This window comes from Cyprinodon tularosa, unplaced genomic scaffold (genome assembly GCF_016077235.1).
Source record: "Cyprinodon tularosa strain WSP-4 unplaced genomic scaffold, ASM1607723v1 ctg82, whole genome shotgun sequence".
NCBI lineage: Eukaryota > Metazoa > Chordata > Actinopteri > Cyprinodontiformes > Cyprinodontidae > Cyprinodon > Cyprinodon tularosa.
In genome coordinates, this window is record NW_024039585.1 from 514413 (window position 1) to 526884 (window position 12472).

Consider the following 12472-nt stretch of genomic DNA (forward strand, 5'->3'; position numbering starts at 1 on the left):
TTTTTTATTATCACTTTGTTTTTATTCACTTTGTATTAGATTTTTTCCTGCTTCACAAAGGTAGGCAGCAGCTTGACAAAGCCATAATGGCAATTATTTTTACATTATAATGATATCGGTATCGGCCGATACTGCACAGCCAGGTATCGGGGCCAAAAAATGGCATTGGCGCAACACTAACTGCGATACGGACGCAGAGGACCTTGTTCCAAAGTATAAATCAGCCTTAAGGGTGGCCATGGCCACCCCTGGCCCCCCATCTACCTCCACCCATGCAGCTGCACAACCAGTCACTTGCAAAAGTCAGCTGATGAGGTAATGTAAAAAAATGAATCATGATTCAGATAAGCACCAGACTTGTGTTTATGACAAAAACCTTATTTTAAAGTAAGAAATAATTAATGGAAGATTATCAAGGCTGTTATTCCTTAGATGCTACTTCTAAGTCCTCCCTCGTGTCCTCCTCATTTGTGGCACAAATATGTTTCCATGCGTTTTCAGTAAAATCATTTGGGAGTTATAAGTTTTGACCATTTTATGAGGGCAGGTGAAGGGTGCTTGCGTGCCTCCTTGTGGAGTGAGTGCGTCAGCACTGGAGGAGGCTCCGGAGGGAAGGGTTTGCAAACAGGAAAGAGGAGAAAGCTATAAGAGGAGCATTAATTGACAGAAGCGTCAAAGCATCTAACTGAGAGGATGGGAGGGAGAGACTGCTTAGCGCACACAATGAAGCTTTAAATAGATTTTTTATTTTTATTTTATTTTTTATTCTCTCATTTGCAAGGCTACACCTTGTTTATCACAAAACGACACTTGCATTGAGACGAAGTGAGGATTCTGCAGCTGTTTTTTAAACTTTGGGTCGACGACGCGCTCCTGCTGGGGCGCTTCTTGATCAAATGCTGGATAAACTGGTAGGAAAAGTGTCGCTTTCAGCGCGTGAGGAAAAGACAGCTTCGCCCTGTCTGCTCCTACCGACACCCTGCCCAAAAACTCTCCTACGGCTTCTTATGTGAATTCTTGTTCCTGTTCGCTTGGATTCTGGAAGAAGCGCTGAGATCTGCTGAGAGAAGCATCTGCGATCGCCTGTGCGCTCAATATGTACCAGGGGCATTTACAGGTAAGGCTCTGCATGGTGTCCAGCATGACGGAACAAACAGGCGCACTTAGTTCATATAGCTAAAGCATTTGGTTGATCTCAGATCAGGAAAGTTTGACTTCTGCTGATTTCTCTTTATATGAAAATAAATAAATAAATAAATAAATTGATTAAAAAAACAAACAAAACAAAAAAACTCAGTAGGCATGCTTTCCAGGTTACAGATGCATAGAGTTAACTGTGCATGTCTAAAACACGTGCATCAGCCGGAAAAAGGTAAACATCCTGGCAATGTTGGAACAAGCAAAACAACTGTATGTGAAAAAAAACTAAACTTATTAATGACTCCAAAAAAAAAAAGAAGAAAAAACTCAAGGTATAATACCACTTTACAAAAATAGCTATCAATAAAGCGCACTGTCATATCTCAGCTTCTTAGGTTGACGTCAATCTGTTATAGTAAAGTATTCAAACACTCAGCTGTCTGATGCTGATTATAAAGATAATATCAGACAACAACAGAGTGATTAATGAAAGCCTTATTTAACTCCAAATGCCTGCATTTTTAGGTCATAGAGATACTGTATTCCAGCTCCTAGACAGCTGATTATGTAATACCTGACTGCCACTGAGTCAACATCCTACACAATAAAACCCTATAATTCGTCATGGTGTAATTGTGTCTATAAGAAAAGCTTTTAGAAGTTTTCAGAAGCATTATATTCCTTCATCTAAGTATGTTTTCCATGCTTCATTCACGGTTTGATGATCACACTATGTTTCTCATGACATGCATGCAAGTCATATCACCGCACAATACAGTTAAGGACTTGCCTGAAACATATTCAGCAAGAACAAATGTCTAGAAAATGAAAAGCAGATGCTCTATTTGTAGGTAATGCTAAATATCCTGCCACTGTCAACAGTTTTTTATTGTAAGTAATATGGACAATGCGCATACGAACATGTCAAATCATCGTGATTTTTATTTTTTGTTTGTTTTGCAATAATGTATATGAATATACAGTATGGACATAAGAGGAATTGGTAAGGGTACATCTGTCTCCAAATTTTGATAGGAACAAATTATATATATATATATATATATATATATATATATATATATATATATATATATATATATATATATATATATATATATATATATATATATATATATATATATATATATATATATATATAAAGAAACCAAAAAAAGATAGAGCCAAATGTAAAACTTTTTTTTTTCTGCAGGTAAGGATGCATGCATTTAAAAAGTGAGATTATTTCTTATGGTAATAAGGATAAATACAAAATTGACTTTGCATGTATGTTATGCATGGGGACAAGAACAACAGATGATTGATAAACAAATCTACAAAAAATATTAATTTGAACTTGTTTCCCCTGTTGATGTGACCTCTAGATGGAAGCATGTGGTATAAATAATTTAGAGCTGTGTCTCTCCATTGCTTGGGATTTTAAATGATGCTCATACACAGACTACCAGTGCATGACTCAGTTTTTCATAGCCTCAGTTATCGTATCTCCTTCCCTGAAGTTCCTATGCTTTGTAAGTACATCTTTATTGCAGTTACCAGTTAATCAGATTTGACTGCTTGGTAATTGCAACTCATGATGCTTTATGATACGAGGGTCCAGTTTAATCAGGATAATATTTAAATGGATAACATTCGTTTTTTGTTTTGCAAGACTTGCATATTATTCAGTTGTGAAGGATCTGCACACAATAATCCAGTATTGGTTGGATCGATTTATCTTGGCATGAGCTCGTTCTCATGAATTAGGCCACCCCTCCTCAAGATTTGCCTGTTTGGATCAATTCCACATGTATAACGTCATACCTTGGTATAAGGGGTGGCAGAAACACAATGCTGAGCTCTTCTCCTATATTTTTTAAGTCATTTTTTTCTCTCTTACTGCATCAGCATCTCCCTGTTGTTACTGTTTTGTGCATGAAGGCATTATATGTATTTTCTAAGGGACAAAATGATTTACAGTATTCTGTGTTTGAAAAGATTTGTGCACTTAAAGATAAGCAGTGCAGAGGTGTGGATATCATTATATGTTTCTCTTTGTGTAAAGATGCAACTGGATATGCTGAGAGGGAGGCTGACTCAGCACAGCTGTTCTCCTGTCAAACAAAACAGACACATATTGTTGTCGGCTTGGTGTCTGGTTTATTTTATGTTATGTGTAAAAAAAAAAATTCTTCAAACTTTCTCCATTTATTCTCATTATATATCCTCCTATACCGTTTGGAAGGACGGAACAATCACTGCAGCTTTTCTTGGCATCTTAATGTTTGCTGTAGAGCTAATTAAGGTTGTACTGTTACAAAAATATATTTAAAAGGAATTATGCTCTGTGGCCTTCATATATTTTCTCTGTTATGCACAACATTCTTACACAATTTGATTAGCATATTCAAGTGAAGGAAGAATCTTGGATGGATACGAATGATGATAAGAAGTAGATCAAGTCTCTTAAGATTCGAGTTATTTGCATGACTTTTTTATGACGCTCACAGTTTGATCTTCCTGGTCAAACACTGTTCATAGATTGTCCTCCATTCAATTGTAGTCACACAAAACATGTTTTCTTTTACATAATATTTTGTTTTGTAGTCTTTTCCTGTGCTGTTGAACCCTGTAATAATCTAGTGCAGTCTAATGCGTTTTTCTTCTGGGGATTCTGTTATATCAAAATGCATTGAAAGCATGCAATTAGATATGTAAAACTATAGCTTCTACATGTAATTCCGAACGCGGGAAAAAAAAGGGAATTTATACACAATTTTTTTGGAGACTTTCTAATTTCATTAAAATTCATTTCATTAAAAACAAACTTAGCAATCGGACAGGATCTGGTTGGTCCAGGTTTCTTTCTAAGTCTCCTTGATTTACTGAATTGTGTTTGATTAGAGGTGGTCTAAAAACATAAGGAATTTTGTAGTCTTTATTTTCAGTTAAGTTAGAAGTAAGCTCAGCAAAAATCACTGCCATCCTTTTTGGTAATATATATCACAAAATTTAAAAACAAAAAAGTTAATGAGAACTTAGTTGAGTTTGTTTTGGAGGTAGGAGTTACATTTGATTATTTGATATTATGTCCCTATTGTTTCTCATTAACTGTGATTTTAGCTCCCAAAATATTACAGAGTTATTTCATTCCAGAAAAGTGTTTAGCAAAATTTTTTTTCCCCAGATGTTCTTTTTGAATCAAAACATAAAATATCTTTCTATTGTCAACTATCCAAATTGGGGTTTTGTCTCTTTGAAAGCTGAAAGACTTGAAAACATAGGGTTAAATGCACATCATGCATAGATCTGTAAAAACTTGCTTTATCTTAAGATCGAAAAACTACAAAAGATTTTTATCTTTTGGCATAATGTTAACAGTGTTAAAGGTATAGAGAACAATCTTTTATTTCCGGGCAGATCATCTAAATAAGTGGTCCTCCTAATTTTTTTATTTTTTATAATCTTCATTCTGATGATATGTTTATGTAAGGCTGTACTACGTGCTCGTCCCATTAGCTATCTTTTTCTGCGCATGCACACTTTCAGCGGCATATGTTTTGTGAGCTACAGTTTCAGACAGTCAGTAAGGCTCACCTTTCTCACCGCGGCCCTTTGAAAATGGCTGAGGGGCATAAGAGAAAAAGTGTCTATGAAGTGTATTGGGAGAACAGAAATGCATCAGAAGAGGCAGACGCACAGAGTGTATACAAAAAGAAATTTTGCTCAGTACAGCACTCAATGCATTTCCATTTTTAAAGTGCAGCAGTGATAAAATGTAAACGTATATCTCAGAATACTTCGCACAGAGAGCTCTTAGTGCAAAGCATTTTGGTATTTAGTGTCACAACGGCTCGCTGTTGCCATTGGCTGTCGCTGCACCCGACAGGCACCGTGCGGTGGAGGAAGATTTACTTGACCAATGGAGCAAATAGCAGAGATAATCTGTCCGATCGGCCAATTAACTGAGTTTGCTGTAAAGTCCACTATATAGTACCTGCTGTATATGGACACAGTGAGCGTGTTTTAGCTATTAGAACAGCACATCATAAACAGGGAGTGCACAAGAAGAAATATGCTTGTGCATCCTCTTGCACATGCATTTTTTTTTTTTTTTTTGGAGAGGGCGGGTCTTTTAAAAAGATCCTCCACAATACCTTAAATGTTTCAAGGACAGGGTAAGAAGATTATATAAATTAAGGCTGTGTCAGAACGTCCGCCCTTATCCCTATAGAGCACTATATAGTGGTTACGCCATTTTAGATGAGTTTCCAAAGGTCTGGTGGATGGAAAAGTAGGGGTTTTGAAATTTCATACAATGCACCGTGAGAAGTAATGATTATCCATGGTCACTAGATGAGGAGATATATCACAGAATATTTGTGAGAGCTCTCTCTACAAAGCATCATGGGATTTGCTGTGGTGGACAGACAGAACAAAGATGACCCAGCTGGGGAGGTGGAATTATGTGACCAATGGGGAGCGAAAAGTACTGTAGTGATCATCTGTATGAACGGTCAGTTAACTGAGTTCACTACATAGTGTCCGCTCTATATATTAATTAAGGATTTTAAAGGGTAGTGCGGAAGTTCGAACACAGCCTAAGTATATTTTTTGCAAGTAGCACAGGATCAATTAGTATATTAATTGAAATCCACATGCAGTAAAAAAGAGAATATTTCAAATGTCCACACATCTCCCTGATGTCATTTAAAAGTGCTTTATTTGATTCCTAGCAATATATTTATGCAGAGAAACCTTTAAAACATTTTTAATGCAGATATCAGTTGAATACAGTCTTATGCTCCGTTCACACCGGGGGCAGCTGGCGCGACAGAAGCAGCGAGTTTACATGCAAAGTCAATGGTTGACGCGCGTCAAGGCGCAGCAAAATGTCCCGCGGCTCGTTTCGAGCAGCAAGCGCAGCGCGTCTGAGCAGCCGAAGCAGCGCGTCGGGCGCGTTTTGGCATCTGACGCGCGCGACGCGCCGCAAACGCGCTGCTGCTCGAGATGGAAAAATTGAATTTTTGCTGCTCGACGCGCCGCGTCAACCAATCAGAGAAGCTGATCTGGGAGCTGGCTGGGAGAGAGACACAGCGCTGATGACACAGACTGCTCTGATCACTTCTCTTAAACAGTTTATTAAAGCATAATTAACTTAAAATATATACATCTGCCGGCAGAATATGTTCGCTTTTATTATTCTGGTGCCTGCAGATCGGATTATTTAGATGAAAAACACCTACCAGCCACAGCGGTAAACCGCGAGGAGGCGACCCGGCCAGAGGCTGCTGATGAATGGATTCCTTCTGTCGGCGCACCGCCGGTATGTGGGGGTCTGAGCGGCTCCGACAGAAATAACATTGGGAGGCAGGATTGTAATCTGGATGAACTGACTCCACTGATGAAGTTTTCAGGTGTATTTTCTCACTTAAACACATATTAAAACTACTTTATTCCCACTGATCACAGCAAATATAGCTGCAAGGCAGAGAAAGGATAGTGAAGCTCCGCCCAACGCGCGTCAGACACACTTTTGGACCGCGCAGCGAGAGCAGCAAAGCTGCTTCAGACGCGCGTCAGAATTCACTGGTACAAGCAGCAAAAATGAAGCAGCAGACGCGATTTTGCTGCTTTTGCTGCCCCCGGTGTGAACGCAGCATTACAGGTAAAAGAGTGATGTCTGCAGTCTTTCATATCAATGTGACTGTCTCACACATGCTGTGCACACGTACATGAGGGACATGTCTGCAGGGGACCTTTATTGATGGTGTATATTATCCCCTTTAATTAGAATAGACTATATTGCCTCTCTCTTTGCTTTAATTATAACAACATCAGCTAAGTCCTCACACTTCAGTGATCTGAAGTGGTGCTAGGTTTTGTTTTGTCTGACCAAGGGTTATTAACAGGCAGGAAAGTTGTTTTTACAGCAGAGACAAGCAGAAGAATAAGGTGGCGGCTTTATTACTATCACTTCTGGTGTTAAATTCAATAAGAGAAGGTTTAAATCAAACAGAACCACCAACTTTGCCAGGAAAAAAATATTGGATCAAATGCTGCTGTCATGATGGGTTCTCAAATGGAGACCCAGTTATGCAGAACACCACAAGGCGGACACGAAGATAAAAGTTCAACAGTTTATTAAGCACAACACAATATGAACTGGGATCAGGTTCGGGCCTGGGTCCTGGTTTCACTGGAGTCTGCGTGAGAGACAGAGCTGTTATGAACTGCTGGCAGGGCTTGGTTTTCAAGTGAGCTTAGATAGTACCTTGAGGGTTCTTGAGTAATTCTCCTTGGGGGAGTTTCTGTTGGTTCTGGAGAAGAGTTCATCAGCAGAGTCCGTAGCTGCTTCAGCGTCTCACGTCTAGCTTGGACAGACCTTAGTTTGGTTCTTCCAGCTCTAGTCCTGAGCTGCTTGGGATTTCTCAGAAAGTCTTCAGGGTTTGGCTCAGAGGGTCGGCTCGGCAGGTTAGCTCTCCAAGAGCTTTCACAGAAGAGACTCGGGTTTCCTGGGAACACAGAGAGAGAAGTTAGAATCCTTTCTGGATTCAAGGTCATGGAGATTCACAAGGAGCAAGGCTTTAGCGCTGACCAACTGGAACAACACTGCGGCGTTGAGGTAAGGTCTGAAGACAGCTTATGTAGTGGATCCTCTGATGGTCTTAATGAGCTGCACCTGTGCAGGAGGCTCCCTCAGAGGATCCACGGCGGACTCTGCTGGAGAAAGATGGGATTTTCTCCAGCTCCCAACAGCTGCAATCTTTTTGATGTGTTTCTACAACTAAAACATAGGATAAATGTGTTGTTGTGTTGCCTTAGAAATTGCTGTTTATAATTACATAGGAGCAGGTCTTTCATTTATAGAGGCAGACCTCTTTGTGCTACAGCGGCACAGAGCTGACATACTAGTGACTATAGAGATAGCCAATACACTTGAATGTGTCTACGGCAAGTATAGTCTGTCAAACTGACATGGTAGTGAACAAACGATGGCAGCAATATGGTGAAAAATGCTGCTACACTCCAGCATTTATATTTATTCAGCAACGTCCCTGACGTTTCATAGGTAATGGGGACTGACGCCATCCAGAGATTACTTGTCAAGCTACGGACAATGGTAAATTTGCTACATGTAGCGGTCAGAGAGGTAATTAAAACATACTGAATTTGGATTATTTCTATCACACAGACCTCGTAGGTATACAGCAAAATCATTTTCTGATTACACACTTCGGTTTAAATCTCTCCAACTCGTTTGGAGAGCTTCCAATCTTGTCTCTTCTTCTTCATCCTCTTCCTCGTCTCATAACCCTCATGCCACAGTCAAGAAACTGTGAATATATATGTTTGCAACAAACATAATCTTTCTATCAAACTAGATGACTCCAGTTATTTAGTCTGTTTATATCACCTTAAGCAGCATACTAAAATATACGATGTGGAACAAATAATGGGTATATTCGCTATCTTATACCAATATAAAATCTATATTCCACACAGACTAATAAAATACTATTTATAAACTGATCTATATAAACCAACCTCGTCATCACTTCACAAGATAGGTGACCTTGCAGAACTTATTTTGTACCAGGAAAGCCTTCGTATTGTTGGAAGGGGAGAAGCGGTGAAAGGAGAGGCTGATGTCGATGCAGTCTGACCATTAGATTTCAAAGAAAAATGCACATTTCAGCTTTAGTCAATAAACCATGAACCTTAATTTGATTCAGTGTTATTAATGTAACCTGAAGAAAGAAGAGGTTTTCAATAAGGCTGATTGTAATCATTATGCTGCGTTCACACCGGGTGCAGCTGGCGCGACAGAAGCAGCGAGTTTACATGCAAAGTCAATGGTTGACGCGCGTCAAGGCGCAGCAAAATGTCCCGCGGCGCGTTTCGAGCAGCAAGCGCAGCGCGTCTGAGCAGCCGAAGCAGCGCGTCGGGCGCGTTTTGGCATCTGACGCGCGCGACGCGCCGCAAACGCGCTGCTGCTCGAGATGGAAAAATTTAATTTTTGCTGCTCGACGCGCCGCGTCAACCAATCAGAGAAGCTGATCTGGGAGCTGGCTGGGAGAGAGACACAGCGCTGATGACACAGACTGCTCTGGTCACTTCTCTTAAACAGTTTATTAAAGCATAATTAACTTAAAATATATACATCTGCCGGCAGAATATGTTCGCTTTTATTATTCTGGTGCCTGCAGATCGGATTATTTAGATGAAAAACACCTACCAGCCACAGCGGTAAACCGCGAGGAGGCTACCCGGCCAGAGGCTGCTGATGAATGGATTCCTTCTGTCGGCGCACCGCCGGTATGTGGGGGTCTGAGCGGCTCCGACAGAAATAATATTGGGAGGCAGGATTGTAATCTGGATGAACTGACTGCACTGATGAAGTTTTCAGGTGTATTTTCTCACTTAAAAACATATTAAAACTACTTTATTCCCACTGATCACAGCAAATATAGCTGCAAGGCAGAGAAAGGATAGTGAAGCTCCGCCCAACGCGCGTCAGACACACTTTTGGACCGCGCAGCGAGAGCAGCAAGGCTGCTTCAGACGCGCGTCAGAATTCACTGGTACAAGCAGCAAAAATGAAACAGCAGACGCGATTTTGCTGCTTCTGCTGCCCCCGGTGTGAACGTAGCATAAGTTTTTTGTTCTATTTCACTGTTATTTGGTTAGATTATAAACAAGTCATCTTGTACAACTGTTATTATAAATTTAAAAGAAAGTATCAAAGAAATTTTAATAAAACAAAATTTTAGTTTAGCAGAACCCTGCTTTTCTATCACATTTTTACTCCGGCTGGGTATTATCTACATGTTCTGTTTGACAACAAGTTTTACATGAAATAAACGTTGGTACAAAAAAGTTTAATTGATATGACAATAAACTTAAGTATGAATAAACAGTATATTTATTACAACCACATCAGAGCAATTATTTTAAATGCAGCTGATTTTTTTTTTTAATGGAAGAGTTTGTAAACTTTCAAGCACAACTGTAAATCTGCTAAAATAATATAAAAGGTTTCTGAGCCATGTCATAAAACACTCTGTTAGAGTTTATACCTTTTTTTATGTGTCAGTTCTTGCAGTGTAGACAGAACAGATTTATGTTCACAAGCCATTCAAATTTAAGATTGTCTATGCAAGCAATATCTCATCTAGAATAAGGTTCATACACTGGCTGTCGTGTATTGAACAGTTTATAAAGTACTGTGGCAACCAACACTCTGTTGGAGACAACATTATGATCATGCAATTGAATGTCAAGGAATGAATTAGCTCTAAACTAAGACACAATGGCTTAAATATATGGTATGTTTTTTTAAAGAAAAAGAAATAATCTAATTAATGTGGAGCACAACATTCACTGCTCAGCAGCACATCATCATCTCTGCTGGTGGAGATCCTCTGGGTACGTTTCTGCTCCACGCCTGTTACCTTCGCTGCCCTCCGAGCTCCCATACAGAAAATCCCCCGAGCTACTGTATAAAAGTCACATTTTCTTCCTCTAACAAAAGTAGGACAAGCTCCAGCATCTTTGTCACAGGGAGCACAGGACCATACAGAAGAAGGAGCTGTTCATCCTCCTCTCCTGCCCAACCCATTCATAACAGCCCTTCTCCAACTGGGAATTAATTTGCTCCAGAAATTAGGTGTCTGAGGGCCTGGTGTAGAAAGCATGGAGACGCTTCTCATGGGAGAGGTAGGCACTCACGGATGAGCGGTGGTCATAAACAAATATACCCTTTACTGCGCCAGATGTAAATGGGAAAGTTCCCTTCTGAGGGACTAAGAGAAGATTTACTGTAACTCCAATCATTTCTAATCATTAAGTTTTAATGTAGATTTAACCCCTTGAAAGTTTTTCTCTGTTCAATATTTATAATTACTTGTGAAGTAACAGAAGTGTTGAGGTTTCCCTTAGCATATTTATGAAAATATTCTTTCTAAAACACATAGTAAAACATTGAAACTGTATTTAGTCATTACTCACATACCTGTTCAGCATTTGCACAAAACAACTTGTCAAACCAATCAATTCCATAGTGTTATAGGAACTATTTACAACTTTTCCAATATGTGTGTTCTCAGCAGAATTTCATTTTTTTGTGTAATTTGACCATGATGAGTTTTGGGTCAAATAAATTATGGTCAAATAAATTGTGTCATCGTTAATAACTGCTCTGTCCTTCAAGCCCAATTCTGCTCAGCAGCACATGGAGAAATTATTTGGAAACTATTTGTAGATAGGAATACCACAGCACAATCCCATTTATTTGTTTATACGTATTATGCATTTCAGACAGCAGGTCTAAGGGTAAATTAGTAAGCTGCGTAATATTGAATTCTCTAAATGAGCAGTTTCTAGAGACAGTTTGGCTTATTTATCAAACAAGAATCACACTGAATAGCATGTTGGGTGAATACTGCTTTTTCCTTTATGTTACCGTTCTCTTTTGTGTAGCTTTTCATTAAGGCACAGTAGATTTTGGGAGATGAATTAAGAGTAAGCCCAAGTGCATATAGAAAAGCAAGAGTTACCTACTAAATTATTTTATTGTTCTATGGCCATTAAATCTGGCAACAGCAAGTATTAAACAAGACTAGGTGCATTTTATTATGATTGCTATTAAAGATGTAGGCAGACAAAAATTTACTTTGTTTACCTATAAACACATTAGCCTTTCTTTTAAATCTTAAATAGATTAAAATGTTATCTTATTTATTGGATACGGTAATTTAATTAGATAGGAATTTTGAAACTGGCAGGTTAGAGCAAGTATGTTACTCCTAATTGAAAACAACAAAAAAAGAGTATAAACAAAACCAAAAATAAGTTGTTTATTAGGAAGAATTCAAGAGGTCTTTATGGTTCTAAACAGGATAGACAACACAAGTGTATTTTTTTTGCACATTTCTTGACAGGACAATTAAAGGGCCATACATGATGAAAACAAAAACATTGGTGTTATCAGTAATGCCTTAAACATATTTTGCCTTTGTTTCTCTTTCTGAAAAAAATGAAAATAAAAAATTGTACTGTTCATAGGAAATTCATGCTTTGTAAAGAGGTAATACGGTATAAGGTAATGAAGCCAATATAAAAACAGACACAGGATGGTTTAAAGAATAAGTAAAACACAGCTCTTGTCTGTATCGTGGCTTATTTTTGAACCTTTTCATGTGTTAGATTAAATGTTTAATGGTTGTCTTTTTATTGGAACATAAAGTGGCACGTATCAGCTTCAGCATTAATATCGCAGTATTGACAGTTTCAATTTCCCTTGAAAGCCAAAAGCAAACACTAATCTGCTTTT

General features: G+C 38.7%; 1 protein-coding gene across 3 annotated transcripts in view; it reads left to right on the forward strand.

The window, feature by feature from the left end:
- The first annotated feature begins 591 nt into the window (after positions 1-591).
- pex5la (peroxisomal biogenesis factor 5-like a) overlaps positions 592-12472 on the forward strand; it is a 137372-nt gene continuing 125491 nt past the window's right edge. For all 3 annotated transcript variants that reach the window (XM_038272246.1, XM_038272247.1, XM_038272248.1), the window contains exon 1: positions 592-1117. In XM_038272246.1, the coding sequence (XP_038128174.1) occupies positions 1097-1117 (21 nt within the window). In that variant the 5' untranslated portion in view covers positions 592-1096. The remainder of the gene's footprint in view (positions 1118-12472) is intronic.